At 39.8% G+C, this 22,227-nt stretch overlaps 1 protein-coding gene across 1 annotated transcript in view; it reads right to left on the bottom strand.

Moving 5' to 3' along the window:
- Positions 1 to 1,160: 1,160 nt before the first annotated feature.
- Positions 1,161 to 22,227, bottom strand: part of PTPRD (protein tyrosine phosphatase receptor type D) — a 398,081-nt gene continuing 377,014 nt past the window's right edge. Inside the window, exons 25-31 of the mRNA XM_065406322.1 lie at positions 17,462 to 17,747; positions 16,794 to 16,972; positions 15,023 to 15,149; positions 13,798 to 13,923; positions 7,684 to 7,838; positions 3,742 to 3,877; positions 1,161 to 1,229 (exon numbers count right to left, since the gene is read on the bottom strand). Of these exons, the coding sequence (XP_065262394.1) occupies positions 1,161 to 1,229; positions 3,742 to 3,877; positions 7,684 to 7,838; positions 13,798 to 13,923; positions 15,023 to 15,149; positions 16,794 to 16,972; positions 17,462 to 17,747 (1,078 nt within the window). The remainder of the gene's footprint in view (positions 1,230 to 3,741; positions 3,878 to 7,683; positions 7,839 to 13,797; positions 13,924 to 15,022; positions 15,150 to 16,793; positions 16,973 to 17,461; positions 17,748 to 22,227) is intronic.

The following is a 22,227-nucleotide window of genomic DNA, read 5'->3' as shown; positions in this document are numbered from 1 at the left end:
CAAAAAGCTATGGACTTTGGAAATGCAGAGATGTTCAAAAAGTACCATTTGGGTTGAATGTAGTATTCTGGAAAACTTTCCCACCACTTCAATAAATCCAAGTCATGGAAGAACTGATGCATCTATATATATTTATGTGTGTATCTATCTGTCCGTATATCTGTAGATATATATAGAGATAGATATGGATAGAGAATTATAAAGAGAGTAGTGTGTGTGTGTGTGTGTTAGTAGCAGCTTTATACTTTGCGCCTCCCTGTTGATTCCAAAAGAAACCAAAAAAGCCCCACTTTGATTAACTGATTAAGAGTATTTCTTTTAAAAACAAAAACAAAATTAAACCAAACTGTAATATCTAAGAAGAATGTGGTACTGTAGATAAATATAGGACTGCACAAAAATGTGCAAATTTTCAAATTATTTAACATTTCTACAGCAAGATATTACAGATAACAGTTCTACAGCTTAAAAAAATCTACAATTCTGAAACAAAAAATGAACAGTTATGCAACTTTTTTTTTTAAATTCACTTCATCAAATGATAAACTCTTGTTAAAAAAAGGAAAAAGTTTACACAGTTAAAAATGAAGCACAGGTCAGCAGTATCTTTACAATACTAAAAAACTAAATCAAGGACTTTCTTTTTAAACATTCCCCCATTTTCCCTAAAGTGTTATTATGAGCATTATGGTGGGAAGGGGTGATGTTGAAGCAAAGAGTCCATTTTGTTTTAAGAAGCCAGGTACCGGCCTTTTAACAAACATCTTGCACTGAATTGCAGTACTCTCAAGATTCATCTTTGCAACAATCATGCAATCCTGAACAAGATGATGGTTCTTTGCAATAATTTCCTCTTCCCTTTAATTTCAACCAAAGTTGAATCCTTGAGGTATCTGTAAATGAGATCCTTCAGACGCCTCACCAGTCAGGATTCTTTTATTATATTTCTGGTTAGGTTATTAAACTGTGAATTCTTGGTCCACCTGGAATAGTTCTTGGGTTGTTTTTGTGTGTGTGTGTGTGTGTTTTTTTTAATATTCCCACTAATTGGTCTTTAGCTAGGAGTTAAGAAGTACTTCTCAAGCACACTGTATGGCTCAGAAGAGGCTCTCTGGATCTTAAAGGGCCTGCAGTAAAAATCCAGGATGGGTCAGGGGGTTTTACGTTGCATAGTGATCAAAGCTGCCCAGATATTCCAGTGCGGCTCGATAGCCAAACTGGTATTGATCCTGGAAGAAAAAGAGAGAGAGAGAAAATATAAAAACCTCTTTGTTGTTTTTTCATTTAATCAGAGGCTCTGTGAATACACTATATCCCACAGAGGCCACAGCAGTTCAGTGATATCCTCCTGCTGACATCAACAGAATACACTGGTTTGAGTTACAGTAAACAAAGATGGGTTGAGATGCTCATTGAATGCAATAACATTCTCCTTAGATGGAACCTGCTTATTTGTGATGCGAATATATATTCATTTACTGAGCGGTTGTTGCTCTGAATGAGTACAAGAGAATTAGCAGAAAGCTTTTTGTCTGAGGGGAGTGCATTAAGATTTACCTTTTGCATTATTTCATACTGTTTGAGACTTGCTAATAAAATGTTCAAATAGCATCTCAGTGAATGTGACTAATATGCTAAAACATCATATTCTGGTCTCAGTCCCTCCCAGGCCAGGTGTGGGGTGCTGCACACATAAACACAAGGTAAAATAGCAGGTCAGGAAGCACAGGGGGATCCAATCCTGCCTTGTTGTATAGTTACCAAATTATTACTGCCCAGCGGCAGGAATTAGCGGCTCAGAGAGGAATGTGAAGTTAAGCACCTTATTAACATGGTGCAGCTTATACTTCACGCCAAGTCTCCTCACACGACCTACATCCATTTTTATCTTCTGCACCTGAAAGTAAAGGTGTGGAAGTGCAGAGGGCTTGAGGTTTACTAACACTCAGTGTGAGTGCTACTCCTAGCACTTCATCTCATTTGCACACATAGCACAGTAGAAGTCTCTTTATGCTGGAGTGCAACAAACTTGCACACCTCACTTAATGTGAAAGAACAAAAGTTGTTTCGTTAAGACCTCCAAAATACTGAAGCCGTATACATCATGTGATGCTACAGTCTTGCAGCCATAAGGATCTGGGTTTCATTTCACTCAGATCACAATTCAATAGCTTCCATTGGACCAGCAGTCCATATCATAACACACCCACTTCAGTTTATCTAATTTGCCATGATCATTAGTGGCTCCATCCTCATAATCCTGCAAAGTACTTAAGCACATGATTAACTTTAAGCATAGGAGTAGCCAAATTGATTTCAACAGGACTAATCATGAGCTGGATGGGGACAAGAGCGCTCTGCATCTTGCAAGATTGAGCCCTAGACTTCTGTTCTGTTCTGGATGAAATTAACACAGTGCATGGAAGATTTCTACTTTCAGTCTGGAGTGGAAGCATATCATCCACGAGTAAGCTAAAGTAGAAAGAGGGAAAGGATATACATTGCACAGCCCAGCATTGTATTTATGTGGACTCCACAAAAGCTTATTTTTCTATATGCTAGATTTGTTTATAGGAACCAATGGGACAGAAAGTAGATATTTTTCATTTTGCTTAAATGTACATTTTCTACAGCAATAATGGTAATGGAAAATAAATGGAGTTTACTCTTCAATTTTGTCTCAGTGAGTTACTTGGCTAAGTGATAAAACTTTAAAAATGGTCTAATTTCATTTAAAGAGTGTGTGCGCATGTGTAAAACACTAAGAGTAGGGCTGTCTACTTTTTACTGAACAAGTGTCATTTTCTTAGAGCAAAATGGCAAAGTGCAGGGATCAATATTAAATTTCAAATCATAAACATTTTAATGGTCGGTATCAGCCACCCAAGGCTGTAGAAGGTCCTACAAATGCTTTTCCTCCCCCCCCTTCTCCCTCTTTTTATAGATCTGATCTGTTGGCTTAGAACTGAGAGTCAAAGGCTCCAATTCATGACATTCAGCACGTTTTAACTTAAGTAGTACTTAACTATATGATTAAAGTTAAGCATGTGCTTACGTGTTCTTTACGAATTGGGATGATTCCTGAATCGGGCCAGGAACAGGCTGGCTGGCCGTGCCCAAGACCTCTCCCTCACCAGACTGCAGAACTTTCACTGACAGTGAGATCACTAACTTTATAGTGTCCCAGGGCAAAAAGTTGTAATCTAGGGTTTCCCCCGCCCCACAGGGATGTAATGCTTTCATGCCAAACAGTTAAATTTGTGTTTATATGAAGTCTGGACAACCATAAAAACACTATAGCCTCAGTTTTAAGCCACGGGACACATTCTGCCCTCCAAATGAACAGAAGCCAACAGGGTGCACCCACAGGCCAAACTTTGCTCCCTGATTATGAATATAGATTACTAGCGTGAAGGAAAAATTCAAAATGACATGGGCAATGTTTCCATCTTAAGTTTCTTCTAGAAAATAGGGTCACAGAAATATCTTATTCAGTCACCACTAAAATGGACATTTTCCAGGCTGTGGTATTCCCTATCCACAGAATGGGAAATAGCCTAAATGCACTGCATAGGCTACATACATAGCTACAGTACTTAAGAAGGGAAAGTAAATTGTATACCTCCTATATAAATTCCTGGCTGTGGAAACCTCACTCCCATCACCTGCCATTCCTAACCTTGCATCCACCCAGCCACCTACCCTGACCCAGTCAATGCATATGTATGTTGTTCTTCTCACCTCTGTCTGTACCATGGCTGGCCGTTGTGTCCTTAACATTTTGACTGTCTGGAAGATATCTACAACACCTTCATATCTCATTCTTTCCAACACGATGCTCAGGGTTATGAATACTCCAGTCCTCCCAACACCTGCACTGTTGCAATAAAAAAGGAGTGTTAATTGACAGTTAAAATTTTGAAAGAATTGGCTGATTATTTAGCTGTGGATATGGTACACCATATGTATATGGTCATCTACATGGAAAAAGGCTCTATAAGCAAAACTTCTGTGTGGAAATTATACACATTGACAAAGTGACCATTCTCTGGCAAACTCAAATTTGTACTAATGTACTTCCAATGAAAGCTGGATAGTCAGGAAGCATTTTAAGTGATTTTGTTTGTGACCAAGAATGTATAGTGGTCAGTGTGTGGCAGGGGAAAATGAGAGGGTTCACTGGCCTGCCAATAGTCTAACTGGAAATGAAAAAAGAAATAGAAGCCAGAATTTAGGCTACCTCTCTGTCCTTATCTCAACTTGTTTAGGTCCTGTTACATATGGTATGTGAGATTACTCCCTGTTCTGAGACCCTTGAAATATGCAGGGGTAAGTTAGGGACAGAGCACCAGCCTTATCTTTCAGTTTCTTTGTTTTTATCGTTTAATGGAGAACTTAACATAAATATGGTTTATGTGAAAAAATATAGCTTATATTGAAGAGGAATATTACAATGCTTACTCTTCACGTACAACAAATTTGAGAACTGAAACAAAAACGGATGGCTCTTTTAAACAGGTCTGATTGTTTCCAGACCTAGTATTTTTTTACTCCTTATTACTTTAAGACAACTATTTAGAACTTTTTAAACCAGCAAGAGGAGCGAATTAATTCATACTGTTCTGTTCTTGAGAAGCAAGAAAGCATCTGGAGAGTTAGTTAATGAGGAAGACACTGAATAATACGAAAAATCTCCACATTTTCAGATCCTAATTAAGCAGCAAGTGTAACGCTTGGGTAAAGTCTGCAGAAAATGGATGGATTCATTTACTTTGGGCTGAAGCTGACAAGCATATTTAAACAGTGTGGCATCTTTTCACCAAATGATGTTTAGGATATAAGTACAAGTCCACAATACCTCTAGCAGCGTTTAAAGACCTATCTCATACAATCTGTCTCAAGCAAAGTGGTGAGTTCAGTTCTCCTATGGCAGTATATAAAAGGGCTAGCCATGTTGTTCATAGGGTCCTCTGTTTAGTAAAAGTCACAGGCTGGCTTTAGGAACTGTGGGGCCCGATTCGAATACCCGGCGGCGGTCCGGGTCTTCGGCAGCACTTCGGCGGCGGGGGGGTCCTTCACTCACTCCAGGTCTTCCCCGGCACTGAAGGACCCCCCGCTGCCGAAATGCCGCTGAAGACCCGGAGCAACTGAAGGACCCCCTGCCGCCGAAGTACCGCCGAAGACCCAGACCGCCGCCGGGTGAGTAAAAAAAATTAAAAAGGCACTTAAGGCGCGGGGCCCGATTCTGGGGAATCGGGGGAATTGGCCTAAAGCTGGCCCTGGTCACAGGGCCTTCGGCAGAGTTCCATAACCCAGATAGTTCCTCAATGTTGGGAAGGATGCTTTTCATTAGGGGCATGCAGTAGAGTTTTAACAGTTAGGGAAGGGGCTCGTAAGTGTTTTATCAGCTGGGAGGAGGCAGGGGGAGGAGTTTATTTTTAAAGGGTTGTGTTTGTTAGGATCGGCTGCAGGGTGGGTAAGGTCTTGGAAATCTGCTGAGAGAGGATGCTGACAAAGAAAGGCCCACATAAAATCACAGGATCCTGCGTGGCCACTAAGCTGGCACATACCTACGTCTGGTCCTAGCGTACACTATTTCTACTGAGCCTTGGATTTCAGGAAAAGTCCTTTGCTGACCTAACTACTTTTTAATTAACTGCCTAATGAGGTTAGAAAGTTTTAAATAGTAACACATTGATTTCTTTGTAAAATTCCTAGAGAAGGAAAAATCACTCAATGTCAGAGTGGTTTACTGTAATACAGGTAAGTAAACCACAGAACAAATATATAGAAGAGAGAAAAATTACAGGGAACCAGGTAGCAGGAAGTTCAGAGGGTGAGGAATTTCCCTGGTCTCCCCCTTTACAAATAAATCCCTTGAAAACAGGTCAGAATACAGCTCATAAGCATTTTTTATAAGAGGGGTGAGACTGAGCTATGTAGCAGTGAAGAGTTTGCAAAGAGGTGGGTTTGAACTGCTCCAATTCATATGCACAAGATCTTGATTCTGAATGATTCTAATAATGACAATTTAGATGTCAGCAATGTTAACTATTTCACTGCTGCTAAGGCATCCAGGAACGAAGAGGTATGATCTTACTGGGCCTGATCCTGTTCCCACTGAAGTCAATGGTGCAACTCCCATTGACTTACAGCGGTGCAGGATCAAAGCCCATAATGATCTTCATAATTTATTGCGAGTGGCATCTCATTTCAACATCATGTGTGGGCAGAGCTTGGAAAGAACTTAAAGGGGGCCGCCATTTGTTTTTTCATCTGAGCCCACATAAAGGGCCAAACATTGCCCACCACTCCCCTGGCACATAAATCCCTAAATCAGCTAGGGTGGGACAGGTCTAATCTTGGAGAGTCTGTGCAAGATAATTCATTACCCCCTATGCACCACTGAACTCTGCTCTGCAGTGCCTTTTTTCTTTGCAATATGTAGCGGGTATTTAGGGACACAGCAAAGGCGGGGTTTAAATGGTCCAGCAGATCCACTAGCTTAAACTTCCTATTTAGGGAAGTGCAGAGGCCCCAGCTGCTACTAAAGTCCACCAGGGCAGTAGAGCAATTGTGCATCCAGTCTTAACTAAGGGCTGTTGCTGGATTTGGCAGGGCTAGGATATTTCCCTTTCAGTCCTTGTTTATATATACCCCCTACCAAACCTCTACTTGGCCTTTGCATGGGAGAAGAGGGCATTATTCAGCCCATGGAAAGAAACTTGCACCTGTATTAATTGCCCCCCCCCATTATATAAACAATACCATTTAAACTATCAAAAATACACTTTAATGTTGCAAAATTAATTTCTAAAATCCTAATGGAATTTATAGAAAGCAATTTATTACGTAAGAGATCAAAGATAAATATATTATCTTTAGCCATCTGCTAGAGACTTTAGAATATTGTAATCAAAGCAAGTTGGCATAAAATAATAATTAACCTCCCCCTCCCAAACGCACACACACACACACACTCAGGATTATTTCTATGGGCCTGATCCTGAAAGCTGCTGTTATCCTCAACTCACTTATAAAAGGAACTGAGGGTATTCAGCACCTCCTTAGAGGGTAGGTTCTACATTCTGAGCTTTTAGCTGACCAGTCAAAAAACACTGACTTTACAGTGGACATAGTCTCTGAATGCAATGGCTACCATTACACCGGATTGCCTAATGTAGAAACCATTTTTCTTTGGTCTATTTTGATGATCATACTCAGCCTGCTACTCAAGGACATCTAGCACGTTTACCGGTAATGATCACCATCATCATAATGGCCTCACTGCTAATTACTATTGAAAACACAATCAGGTACATCACTCTATAGTAAGGCATTTCCCACTGTGCGCTGAATGCAGCATAGACCAGGGTTGTTTTTATCCTGTGGCAAAGATCATTTGTAAGGGGGAAAAAATCATGTTTGCTCTTATTTGAGTGGCACCTTTAGTGTCAGAATGGGATTTCACCACAAAATAGTTCCAACATTACTGAAATATAGGGGATAAAAGGGATTTGCATTAGATTGTTTTATTACATTTCTGATAGTTCATCTAGGAAGTCATTCCATTCATCTCTACACTTTCACACCAATTAGCTACCCCCTAAAGTCAACTTTGAAACTTAAAATATCTTTTTAATCAAGAAAAACAATCAATCTGCACTGAGGTTTTTTACTTACCTACAATGAACAGAGATCGGTCCATCCTGACCAAACTGCTCTTTTGTTTTATGAACTTGGCCTATGAAGTCAATAAATCCTTCTCCAGACTTCGGCACTCCTTGTTCTGGCCAGTCAGTGAACTGGAATTGCCTCACTGTTCGGGACTGGCCATCCTTTAATGAAAGACATACACAGTATACCACAAAAGAATGTTCCAGGAGTTGAAAGTCAGTCAGTCAGCAAACCAGAACAGCAATTATGAAAAATGTACACTGGGAGGGGAAAAAATATGCAAAGAGCAAACATGGCTAAGATCACATTTACTAAGATGCTTCCAATCACAATGCTGATGAGCTTGTGTTTTTCTTCTTGTTTTGCAGTTATTATTCCATATTGACATAAAAGGGCAATTTCATTAACCACGACAATGCTCAAATTACTTTCAGCATTGGCTAGAATATTGTCTGACATTTAGATCCTGGAAAAAGAGAGTTTGAGGACAAGGAAGTTGGGAGCTAGTTAATTGGTGGGATTTTTTTGTAATTAAATGCTTGTGAGAAGTTCTGGATTTATAGCCCACAAGATTCAAATCCTCTCTTTATTTGGGGAAGTTCTATGGCCTGTGTTATACAGGAAGTCATATTAGATGATCACAATGGTCCCCTCTGTCCTTGGAATCTATGAAAACAGGTACAGGATGGCCAGCGGCAGTGCAAGCTTCCCCATGCTACCTGGCCAATATGCTTCAACCTCTGCTTGGCTGGACTATCTCTACAGGCAAGAAGGTAGTTCATTCACATTCAGTCCTTGCCTTCTCTGTTAAGGCTGCCACTAAGAATGCCAGGTTTCAGAGTAGCAGTCGTGTTAGTCTGTATCCGCAAAAAGAACAGGAGTACTTGTGGCACCTTAGAGACTAACAAATTTATTTGAGTATAAGTTTTCGTAGGCTACAGCCCACTTCAACGGATGCATAGAATGGAACATATAGCGAGGAGATATATATATACACACATACAGAGAACATGAAAAGGTGGGAGTTGTCCTACCAACTTTAAGAGGCTAATTAATTAAGAGAAAAAAACTTTTGTAGTGATAACCAAGATAGCCCATTACAGACAAGAGGTGTGAGAATACTTAACATGGGGAAATAGATTCAATGTGTGTAATGGCTCAGCCATTCCCAGTCTTTATTCAAGCCTAAGTTGATAGTGTCTAATTTGCATATTAATTCGAGTTCAGCAGTTCCTCCTTGGAGTCTGTTTTTGAAGCTTTTCTGTTGCAAAATTGCCACCTTTAGGTCTGTTACTGAGTGGCCAGAGAGGTCGAGAATGCCGGTTGTGATAGTGTTCTTTTGTGATGTGGACATCTGTCTATTAGGAGCCAGACTGAGACCACCAACTCATTTCACATCCACGAAACATCCACTGACTCACAATGATTATCAGTCGCTAGCAACTTGGACTGGACTTAAACTAATGACCCAATAGATAGAAGATTCCATCTCTCATTACAAATCTACAGGAGCTATCCATGCCTCTGTGGTTACTTTCTTAAATGAAGATTAGCATTATTGCTTATTAAAGTTGCATAATACTGTAGCATTCTTACTTCTGGAATAAAGCCACAAGTATTGAAGTCAAATGTAGACTTCACTTCATATTTAATGCCTGTTTAACATTTAAATGGCTAGTAAAGTAAATGCAAAATGCACTGTAACACAATACTAGGGAATATAGTTGTTTTAAACACTCAGATGTTGTGCTTGCTGATTTTGAACACTGTCAATCTGTATAAATTGTGTCTTTTAAAAGGATTGACACAAATTGAGCTATTACTGTTAACCTTCATGCCTTCTGGACACTGTACACTTCCTGAAGGCATCCACTTTTCTGCCATGAAAACAGAAATAACACATGCCATGTCACCATGCCTTTAAGCGGTAACTGTGGCATTGTACGAGGAGAGAAAAAAGAAAACTAGCACCAGATGCCATTTCTTCAAAATGGTCTTTTACAGAGTGAAACCAATGGATCATTTAAACAATTATGGGAACCCCCCAAAAAGCAGATTGGAAGGTAGAGGCCAGAGGAGTTTCCCACCAAAATATTTAGCCATGATTGCTCTGACAACTGAAATATAGGTCATTTAAAAAATTTAACAAAACAAAAAGCAATCACTTGTTCCTATTTTTCTGCTGGTACTTTGGGGCTTTCTACCTCTCAGGTCTACAAATGTGTGGAAAAAACAGGGAGCTTATACACAGCACTCTCACTAAAATCCAGTGAAGCCTGACTCACCAATCCTTAGTGTTCCCCTCAAAAAACCTCGGTGACAATGAGCTCTCTAGTGTTGAAGAATTTGTTTCATCCAATTTAAATAAATGCATATTTCAAAAACTGCACCTGGTGAGCACAATTTGTGCGGCTTTTTAGAGCACTACACCCCTTAAGAAGCCCAACTTAAGCTATTTGCTAATGTTTCTTACTAAAATGTCATTTTCCCAGGATAAAACTCTCTTCTCTTGTAATGGCTTCCCTGGTATCATTCCTTCCTCGAAAGATGCACTACAATGTACCCTCCAAAGCCACTATAAGCGCAGTTCCATAAATCAACTGGCAAGAGGTGCTCTAGCAACAGAATGGCTCACATTCTCTCGAACAAACAAGCGAACAGAAAACCTCCTATGTGACACTTTGGCAACATCCTTATCAGAGGTGCTGACTTTGTCATTTCCCAGAGGTGCTCAATACCCACTCTGCCCCAGCCCCCACCCTCCACTCCATCCTTTCCCCCAAGGCTCCACCCACCCCCACTCCGCCCCGTCCCGCCTCTTCCCATCCCATTCCACCCCTTCCCCCGAGCGTGCCCCGCCCCCCAGCACCTCCTGAATGCTGTTGAACAGCTGATCGCAGCGGGCGGGAGGTGCTGGGAGGGAGGGGGAGGAGCTGATCAGCAGGGCCGCCGGTGGGTGCTGAGCATCCACTATTTTTTCCCTGTGGGTGGTCCAGCCCCGGAGCAGCACCTATGGAGTTGGTGCCTATGCTAGATATCAATTAACGAGGGAGACAGCAGTCCTTTAGTGTTCCTGTGCTTAGGAAGCATCTACTGGACCAACATTATCTTTAAATTTAAGACAAAACTGTGCTCAGGCTGTGGCTGGAAAGATCACTAATTTCTATCTCTATATTGTGAAACATACTTGTCAGTAAAGGTTTAACTTTAAAGGGGGACAGGAGTCTATAAAACCTGTTCCTATCCTGCTTTAATAGCAATTAACAGAACTTACATGATATTTAATGATTATACCATAGTTTATAAAGTCACTCTGATGATTTTAGACTAGCATGAAAGTAGATTGGGAACGAATCTATGATCTCTTACATTATCTCTTCCCCATGAAGCTGGCATTATAAATGGTGTGGCTTTTTTTTTAGTGAGATATCTCTCCCTATAGCAGTCAAGTTCCAAGTGTAACATTTTATTAAAATCTTTATTTAAAAATATTTGTAACAGTTTACATAGACAGAGTAAAAAGTGCTGTTTTCAGCACATGAACATTCAGATTGCTGTGTTGAGCAAAAGAGGTCCAGGTTTCTTTTAATATGTAACCCTATTGATTGGCTGACCATTTGGACTTCTATTTTGCCTCTCACCAGGGCTATTCAACTGCCTTTCAATGAGCTTATAGAGTATATAATGCTCTCTTATAGATATCACTAATAGGCTAGTGCTGCATGAAACTGCCCCAAGTTGATGATCCTCATAGTTTACAGAGACAGTGGGTGTAAAGCAGTTAGAAATCATAGACTGGAGCAGTTATGGAGGTTACCTGGCCTTTATGACAGTTCACTGTGTAATAGTGATAACACAGAGCTCCATATCAAATTCTGCTTTGACACCTACAAAAGCAGCATACCAGACTGTTGATGATATTATCAAGTTACAAAAGACATTACACATCAAAGGGAGGAAGAATGGTAACAACAATAAAGTGTCTATTCTGCTCTGGATATGCCAGTGATTTAGTTACATAAATTCCATTATCGTTAGTGTAAATTAGTCATGTTAGCACTCCATACAATGAGAAAATAATAGGTCTGATTTTAGTATGTGCTGAGCACCCACAACTTTCAGTGAAGTCCGAGGGAGCTGCAGGTTCTCATCACCTTTGGATAATCAGACCATATACCTCTCTAAGATTGTCAGTTAGTCATTTAACACAACTGGAACCATTAGGGCAGCGCTGTCTTCAAAACTAGGGAAACATTAACATTAAGGGACTGTGAGGTGGTACAACAGATTGGTGAGGCATACTCACCACAGGTTAAAGCAAGGAACTTTTTAGCAGGTGTGTTAATACTAAGGCCAGGCAAGCTATTTGTGGCATACAAGTTATTTGATGACTTTTGCCCTTTTATCAATTTGCAAACTATCCACTATATTTTTACAAACAATGTGTTTGTTAACTTGAAACTCGTTGATGAATACCATGTGAATTCATTTTATTCTAGGGATTGTTTGCAAATGATCCTCTTCAGCTACATCTTTGACTCTTTGCTACTCACTCTCTGTAATGTGTGACTGGTTACCCATGTCACTTGCATATATTCCAATTTAGGAGGAACAGAATGATTTTACTAACTATCTACAAAGGAGGTCACCAAGGTGGTATTGAAATTGGCTTTCATGACTGTATGATTGTCTTTGTTTACAAGTGTGGTTGAAAACTGCTGCTATGAGTCACTCCTTCTCCGGCATTGTTACGTAGAGATGGGTCATTTATATGAACCTCACTCTATTTTGGTAGTTCACATAAAGTGGTAACAAATCCAAACTGTGCCTGTTTTTGTCTTTGCAAAGTCAAATTCCTCTTTAGCCCAATACTAGTCTTAATGTTCCCTGTGGCTAGTGAAAATGCCATTTAGCTAACTGTTTCGAGTGTCTAATTTATCTGTAGCCTATGTTAGCATCAGCAACCTAGTCATAATAATAGAAGGAAATCATAGATTCACGAATTATAAGGCCAGAAGGGAGCAGTGTGATCATTTAGCCTGACCTCCTGTATAACTCAGGCCATAGGACAGCCCTGAATTAATTCCTGTTTGAACTAGAGCATATCTTTTAGAAAAACAGCCAATCTTGATTTAAAAATTGAAAGTGAGAGAGAACCTACCATTTGGTAAGTCATTCCATTGGTTAATTAATCTCACTGTTAGAATTTTGCACATTATTTCTATTCTACATTTGTCTAGCTTCAACTTCCAGCTATTGGATCATGTTATACCTATCTCTTCTGGATTGAAGAGCCCATTATCAAATATTGGTTCCCTATATATGTAAAGTCTAATTTCTTGGGTATGGATCTGGAGCTCTAAGTGATTTTATTCCTTGAAAGTACAGCATCCTGCTATGTTCCTGCAATCAACGCTATTGCTACAGTGCTTCCAAAAATGGAGCAGGGTAGGGGTTTCCCTACCATACCATGTGAAGTGTTAGAAATCACAGTATGAGAATTGTCAAAGATATTCCTATAAAAATAAGTTTATATACAGTTAATTTTCCATCAATGCTGAACCTTGGACTCAGCAGTCCAGATAAGGAATGCATAATGGAAATTAGCAAACCAGGGTCATGGCTGTATAGCTCTTCTCTGCAGACATATTAGAACGCTAAAGAGTAAGCTATGCCAAGAATCAAATTATAATGTGCAAAGCTTGTCAACTTTTCTTAAGAATGCTGTTTGCTCTGCTGTTTTTTAATCGCACCATATTAACCTTCAAGCGTGCATGACCTAAAGACCTGTGCAGAACAACATATTTACAGCCTTAAGTGATGAAAATTCCAAAAACAAGTATCAAGCAGGGTCTGGAGGGAACATGGCCTTCTAATCAGCTAATGCTTTTCAGCACAAACACATATACAGAACTTTCTAAAAGTTGTGCTGCCCAGATGTTATGTTTGAATTACAGCCAGTTCTCTTACAAGGTTGTTATTATCTTTCCCTTCTCTTTGGCTATTGCTTAGGTCTGGGAATCAAGAATGTCCCTAAGGCATTGCTAATAAAAAAGAAAAGGGAAGAGACTGGACTCCTTTTAAACATATAGAAAACAGAATTATGTTGAGCTAACTTACCCTGGCATCTGTGACCTTGAATTCCCTTAGGATATACTGTGGCATGTTGTACTCTGCCATGGGATCCACCACAAAGTACTGATATCTGGCTGAACGCTCTGCTGGCCAATACTGGTGGCATTTTTCCTATGTAAAAAAAAAGTCCAGTTCCGTGTTATAAATGAACATGTCTTCATCACTGCGGATTGTTATCATCTGTTTTAATTATAGCAAATTCAGTGCTCATGAAGAACGCCATTACTAACAGAACTAAAACCTAAATTCTTCTATTTGTCCATAAAATAGATACAGCCCTGGCACGTGTCATTGCCAGTGTCTCCAAACTGCCCTGTCAGCGGGCTGTGGCATCAGTCACAATGCTGAAAAACTGTTTTGTTCCACCAACTTTCAACATTGTGAAGAAGGGCTGCTGCTGCCATCTGAGGCTTTAGTATCAGTTTTGATGGCAGTCTCGCTGGTATGGCTTGACACCTGCCCACTAAGAACTAGACTCAGATCAGCCACCAGTTTTTTGTTGTTTTTTAATTTAACTACTCTGTTTCTTATATTTTCCAATAAATAAACATTTCTGAAAAGGAATGAAAAAGTTATCTTCAGGCCTCCAGTTCACAGGTCCGCAATGAACTCAACATATAGCTTCTGAACTGCTCCCCGCACACCAGTTGAATTGTTATTTATCAAAAATGATCACATAGTACCTCAAAATCTGCAAATCTTGGTGATTTCAGTTCATAAGGGTATTCAAATCTTAAAGCCATTTTTACTTTCCTTCCCTTCATTTGCCTCAAGCACTCCTTGGCCTCTGAGGATCTAGCCTTTTATATCTATTATGAATTCCCTGTGCCATCTAGTCTTCCAAATATAAAGCCTGATTCTGATATCACTTACCATACACCAAGTTTATTATACTGGTACAATTCTACCATTTCTGTAAACTAGTTCAATCCTTCTATTATACCAAGAGGAAGCTTAATGAGATTTAACATGGTAAACAAGCTGCTGAATTTGCAAAGGTCAGTATAATAAGTACACAGGAACAGTTGGGACGTAAGGAAACCCAGAAATGGAACAGCTAAGACTTTTAGCCTCTCCTGTGACGATTTAATTTTATCATTCAACACGATCACTGATCTTTATCGCTGATCTTTACTTTTTGGAGATTTTACAGGAAGGTGTGAATTCTCCAAAAGAAACAAAGTTTAAAGCCTATTAAAACAATACTCACTCTGCCCATTTCTCGCAGTTTAGTAAGCATGACTACGATTGTGGAGTTGTGCTCCCAGAGCATCCTCCAGAAATCTTCAGTTGTTTCTGCCAAAGGTCCCTGCGTAGCTATGTAAGCTTTTTGTTGCCTACATCAAAAACAAGGGAAAAACCCCAAAGTGATGACACTCAAATGCTCTCTGTTTATATGTAAACATTATATTGAGACACAGTTATAGGAAAAGTAAGGAAAAGATATATATTATTAATGGTAAGCACGTTAAAAACCTATTAAGATTGTTTAATCAAACAATGGCATTTTTTATTTTTAGAACTTTGTGAAGGAAATTGCTCTGTTAATATTATGATGTATGTCTTTATCATTATTATTTAAATTTTAATGCAACTCTAATAGCTCAATTTTGTGTGTCATAAAAAGCACTTAGGAAACACTTAGTTGTGCTTCTTCATTTTGTAGAAATGACTGTCGTACAATCTATTAGGTTTATGAATTATAGCACCACGCAGCTTCTTTATTAACTCATTCAACAGCTTAATGCCTCCAGCAAAAGTGGGGAGGGTGCAGAGGCTCAAAAAACCCCTAAGAGTCATGTGGGCTGCCACACATGGTCTTAATACTGCCCTAACCAATGGCCATACTTTTCCCTCCACAGGTGGAGGGCGCCAAACTGCCAGACTCTACAGTGGATGAGTGGTGCATAGAAGGGGAAGCTATGATTCTGAGAATGCTTCCTTTGCCGCCTGATCTCACAGGAACTCCTCCGGCTCCATGAAGATTTAAGGATGGAGACAAAAAGAAGCCACTCTCTGTAGCATGCTGACTCAGTGGATAGTCAAACATATCGGAGTGGAAGTTAGTACTACTCCAAGCAACATTAGCATTTACTGCATCCCCTTCATAGAATCATAGAATATCAGGGTTGGAAGGGACCTCAGGAGGTCATCTTGTCCAACCCCCTGCTCAAAGCAGGACCAATTCCCAACTAAATCATCCCAGCCAGGGCTTTGTCAAGCCTGACCTTAAAAACCTCTAAGGAAGGAGATTCCATCACCTCCCTAGGTAACCCATTCCAGTGCTTCACCACCCTCCTAGTGAAAAAGTTTTTCCTAAAATCCAACCTAAACCTCCCCAACTGCAACCTGAGACCATTACTCCTTGTTCTGTCATCAGGTACCATCAGATATCATTCATGGCTTTGCAATGAAGCTGCTGGATTAATCAGCCAATGACAGCTGGCTCCTGAGGAAACATGTTGTAACGGTGGTAGCTCAGGGGAGAGTTTGGAAACTGTGTGTGGGTAATGGCTGCTTTGGTGCAAGGCCCTGGCCTTAATGGGTTCACAACAAGATCCACACAGATCTCAGGATATCTGCTGCTTTAGGGGGATAAATCTCCTGTCTTTTCTTTCCCCGCCTCTCTTACTAGAACACTCAGAAGAAATTGAGGTCCCAATTTAACTATGTGTTTAAGCAGAAGACTAACCTAGCATATAAGCTTATGAGTACTCCTGTGCTTGAAGTTAGGCATGATTATTAAAACAGAGTTCTCTGCCAAAAACAGTTTTTCCTTCACAGTGAGGTGCATAGAGGTGAGAAAATAGTTCCAAGTCTATTATTCATTAATTAAAAATGAAACCCAACATGGAATGGTGTCATGCATACAAACAGTGCTGTCCTGAATTTTGTTGACATTTACTGTCATTATATAAATGTATATGTAAACTTTGTAAGGTTTTAAACAGTTCACATCACAACACACCAACACTTAGTACCTGTATCCATCAATAAAACTGGCATTGATATAATCAGAGCCTTCTACTCCTCGGATCGGCTGCAAACATACCCTCGTTGATTCATATGGCATAATATTAACAAGGCGATTTTTGAATTTATTACATGGAAGATTGGCACTGATGAATCTTGAAGTATGAGCTTTAGAGCTAGCTAGACGCTGTTGAACAGAGAAAAATAAATTGAGGGGGGAAAATGACAAAACCCAACAATTTCAGTGTCTCATTTCTGATTTGATTATCTCTGTTTTGGCTGATTAAAAATTCCTTTAATTTTAAATGGTTATTTTCCTACATTCTAATTGTACTAACTAGATATTTACAATCTGCTTTTTAATACCATGGTATATCTTTAACATTCTATTTATACTTATGAAAAAATTTAGAAATATTAAATGATGTCATGAACATGAATACCAACCTTTTCTAACAATAAAGGAAAAGCTCTATGGAAGATCCTTGTCTGGATACTAATCAGGGTTAAAAAATTCTGTGTAAAAATGTAACCTTCTTTTTCAAAATACCAGCCCATAATTGTGAAATTCTAGCCTCAAGAAAGAGCCTGAAGTTCCTGGGAACAACTAGTGTAGGATTTAGCACTACAAAATATTTACCCCAATATATTTTTATCTCCTTATTGCATACAGTACCTTAAATTCCAGTTCCATTCCTGTGACATTCTCTCCTGTTTCTATCTGTGTCAGCTTCTGAATATATGCATACAGATTTCTGGCTGGCACTTCGGTATTTCCACATGTCACTGCTTCCAGCAGTGCATCATGGATAAAGATGTATTGGTCCTCCGTTTGAACCATGTAATTCCTCTGGGCTCTCATTAGAGTTACGTGGCCATAAATATCTACAGTCTTTTCATGCTTTATTCTCTCTAACATGGCATCTATTACAATGAAGCAGCCAGTCCTGCCGACTCCAGCACTAAAAGAGAACCAAATATGGGATACAAAAAAAGTGAAGGAAAAGGATGTTTAATTTCACACAATTTGTATATTTTTATGGCATCCACTTCAGATAGCTTCAAAGGTTAAGACACGGGAGTGACTCTGGGCTGTTCACTCCTGTATTAATATTAACTCCAGTTACTATAAAGGGGCCCTACTGTTGAGAGAGTTGAATTCCCTCAGCTCCCATGGTAAGCAGCTGAAAGCACTGACCCCTTTACAGGAGGCCCTTGAAGGCTTGGGCCCTAAGATGGCAGGAATAAAATAAATAAATACAGAGAAACACCTTCTACAAACGTTGTTTTTCCCCAAAAGGGACAATGATCACAGGTTATATGTTTTTAAGGGCATTCTCCAATTATGTAAAGAATTCAGGCTTTATTTTATAATGCTACATTATTTTCAAGTCATCTCTCTCTATTTCATTAAGAAGAGAGTCATTCGTTAGTAAAACTGAATGTTATATATAGTGCACCCAACGCTTAGGTCTGTTCAAGCTGCTCTTGTAGGTAAACTTTATGCCACTCAGCCTCTGATCCTGGGGTTGGATCTTGATGCAGTTTGCACTAGCCTCAACCCCTTCACCCAGCCAGGCCACCAACATGACCATTTCACCAGGTGCTGTGAGTGCGGGGCAGGACTGGCTATATGCCAGTTGTGCACCACTATGCTTGGGAAATCATTAGCAGGTCATATATAAATCTCCTTTGCATCTCCAGAGGAGTACAAAACAGACTTGATGGAGGCCAGGATCTGGCCCTATATATAGTGATAGATAGATATAGTTATATATAATTATTAATTTAAAGGGACTAGATGATACAACTAAAATCATGTTTAAATAAATGCAGTTAGAGTCAAGTCTGAGTTCACAATATTCACCATACAGGATCTGCAATCTCCTGCTCTGGGGAGCTCATTTTACAAGGTGCTGAGCACTTCATGAGAGGTTCTAAGTGACGACAACTTCCATTTCTTCAATGGGAGCTGGGATGTTTCTGCACCACACAGGCTCCGGTTTCATTTCAAAGCCACGGAAGTCACCACTGCCTAGTTCCCTGCATAGCAAGTGATTAACTGTGAATTTCACTGAAGTAGAAAGTCTTTTTTTGTTTGTTTGTTTTAGGATGGGGTGGTAGATTGTGAGGAGAAGTCTAGGGTACAGTGAGAGTTTTGGTAAAGGCAGCTGAGATCTTTCACATAAAATATTAAGTCCAGTTGAAGAGAATTAAAACCAGCTCAGTAGTAGATCCATTTAATAATAGTTTGGTTTATGAACCCTGCTGTCAAAAATGTACCAAATTTTAGGGCTTTAATTTTTTTAAATCACTTTGTCTTTAGCCAAAGTGTTCAGTGTTATATTCTGTATATTGGTTACCATATTATGACTCTAGTGGCAATTGGGGGCGGGAAGAGAATGTAAAGCTCAAATCTTAATATTGATATTACTCAGAGGACTTCCTTTCATACTTTACTAGTGGCCATACATAGTCCATTGCATGGCAGTAGGATATAAGCAGATCCAAAGGACCCACTGAGAAAGTATGAAAGAGAAAAGGAAGAACATACGGTCAGAAAGCATTGTCCTCAGAACTGCAAACTTTGTTTATTATATAAGGTTAACGTTCCTTGAGGCTCAATTACTGAAGCCTAGAGGAAAATTACTCACCAGAAAGTTTTTTGGTGAAAGTAGTAGATGTAATAGGTCAATTTTTCAAAAGGATGATTGCCTTTTGTAGGCACAATTTATACCCACAATATATGGACCCTCAGTTCAACTATGTGAGCAAATTTGGATATTATGACTTTAGCTATACGACTATAGGAGAAAATTACATAGAGGTGTACATTGTACCTGTAAATTCATTTTTTGTGGGCTCAGATCATGCCTGTGAAAAGGAATGCTAGGCCTCAGCCCTTTGAAGATTTATCCTAATAATCCTACACTCTTGCTTCTAAGCCGCAGGCACGAGATTCAGAAGGGAGCATAGCAAACAAGAGTCTACAACCCTCCGGAGCCTCAAAAAAAAAAAAAAAAAAAAAAAAAAGGAACACTGCAGCAGTAAGTCTTAGAGTTCTAGTCAAATGCTTCAGGCTCCTGGGGCTCACGATGGGGCCTAGGGTTGCCAACCCTCCAGGATTGTTCTGGAGACTCCAGTAATTAAAGATTATGTCATCTGATGACATCTCCAGGAATTCATCCAACCAAAGTTGCCAACCCCAATGGGGCTAAAAATAGCAGTGTAGCTGTTCCCGCTTGGGCTGGAGCCCAGGCTCTGCAACTCACCCCCCTCATTGGGTTTCAGGTGGGAACGTCTACGCTGTTGTTTTTAGCCCTGTGAGCCTGAATCAGTTGACCTGGGCTCTGAGGCTTGCTTCCTCGTTGTTGTTGGTTTTTGTTTGTTTCTTATTTTTGTATTGTAGACATACCCTCAGAGATAATTTAAGGGTGATCTTAAACTGAGACATGCTAATAAAAAAAATACAATCCCAAACTCCCCAGGTCAATTACCTAAGAAATACAGTCTTTTAGTGACGTCTTAACTACCATATGTCCATCCTGCACCCAATAACTAATGGCAAAACAGAAAGTTGTCAAAATTCTTTATCCTTATAAAGAGCTAAGAAATCCTGTGAGTTATCAACAAACTGGTTCTGCTTGTAACTCAGATAAAAAAAAGTACAGAACATAAAGTTGTTTTATTCACCCACGAGAAAATTCTTGTCAGTCAGATTCCACTTGTCTTAGATATCATTAAACAAACATTTCTGTACACCAGTTACCTGTTTCCGAGGTAGACCTTCCAAACAACTACAACAGAAATCTTGTGCTAACACACCAAACCCGCCAATCTCTATTTTGTCATATGCTACTTTGGGGATCACCTTAACATTAACTGAGATTTGGGGCTGATATTGATCAGATGAGGTTTCCAGGAAGATGGAACAGGCCATAACTTCATTAACTAACAGGGAATTCATTCACCTTGGTTCAGTAAGAGTTATGCACTCCAGCAAGCTTGAGCTGTTTTAATCTTGGCAAGGCTCTTTTCTGCGGACTTGCAAGAAAATCACAGCAAATGGCACCCACTGGCCTGGCAGATTGGTTTACATGAAGATTTAAACCATAATTTTCTAATTCAGGAGCCACTCTTGCTTGCAGCAATCAGCAGAGACTGACTGTGATTGTGGATTACAAAACACTTAGCATTTGCATCACAGGTCCTACGATTGTGGCTTTTTGCATCTGTTTTGATTGTGCAAATAACCAGTAAAAAAGCTGAAGAGTGTGTGATTTTCTAAGATATGTAGAGTAATCCATATTTCTTTAAATGCAAAATGAATTTTACTAGTAACTAGTAACACAAATACTCAGTCGTTGGTACCTACTTCCTTGTGCTGCAATTATGTCAAATTTTAGAAGCTAAGCAAATTAGGCTAAATGAGAATTTGGATGGTAAGATAGCGGAAGTGTCACTACTAATTCAAGGTCTGGCTATTTCCCCTCTCACTCAGAATTGAGCTAATGCTCCAGCACAGTGTTTGTGAGAACTGTGCTGCTGGATGACGGATCACTTTTCATATGAGACACACAAGGTTACCCTGGCACTTACAGACCTTATACAACCCGCTGGCCATTATTGGGTCAAACAACCACCCAGGTAAAACTCTGCCTTTTAATTAGAGCAGGCATTTTTCACTACCTCTGCTCACCTGTTGTGTTAACATCTATAAATGGTTTTTCAAGGGCAGCTCTGGATAGAGTGTACTGTTGCAGTAAGATAGCCTATGGGTTACAATTATAGTAAGATCCATGTCAGAAAGGAATAGTCACCAAAACACTACACTGTAGAAGGTAATTCCTGGACCAGTGGCAGAAAGCCACAAACTTTTCCAAAGCTGTGATTCATCCAAGCACATGGAGGCATCAAAATTTGTAAATATGCTAATATTCCCAACTATAAGAACTGAGGGACCAACATATCAGTTAATGTTGAGGCACTATGCATCCAGATCCATCCACACTAGGTTGCTGACATGTTCATCCTCAGCAAGGTTTATCCAGCAACTATTTATCTACCTCAAGGTGTTCTGAGTATTCAAAGGTGCAAATGGGCTGATCTACAATGAGGTTCCAATATATCCATCTGCTCTGAGGTCCTGATGTGTCTACCAGCCTCAAGGTAACGAGGCATTTATCTTCAAGGTGCCAATGCCTCCATCTGCATCAAGGTGTCCCAAGTCCACTCCCTCTCCCATGCCTAGGTTCTGAACTCTGTTAGAGTGCCATGTCACTACACAGCACTCAGAGACTTTGCTCCTCCCCTTTCCTGGTGCAGTACAGACACCTTAACACGTCAGTGTCTCATGGTGCTATGCCACACTGCAGACACAATGTGTTTTCAGACACCCCAGACTGATCCTCACAGACATAACTCCAAGGAATATCAACTTCC

Source organism: Emys orbicularis, chromosome 6 (genome assembly GCF_028017835.1).
Source record: "Emys orbicularis isolate rEmyOrb1 chromosome 6, rEmyOrb1.hap1, whole genome shotgun sequence".
Taxonomy (NCBI): domain Eukaryota; kingdom Metazoa; phylum Chordata; order Testudines; family Emydidae; genus Emys; species Emys orbicularis.
The sequence above is the reverse complement of the archived record's forward strand: the minus strand, read 5'-3'. Positions and strand labels throughout refer to the sequence as shown.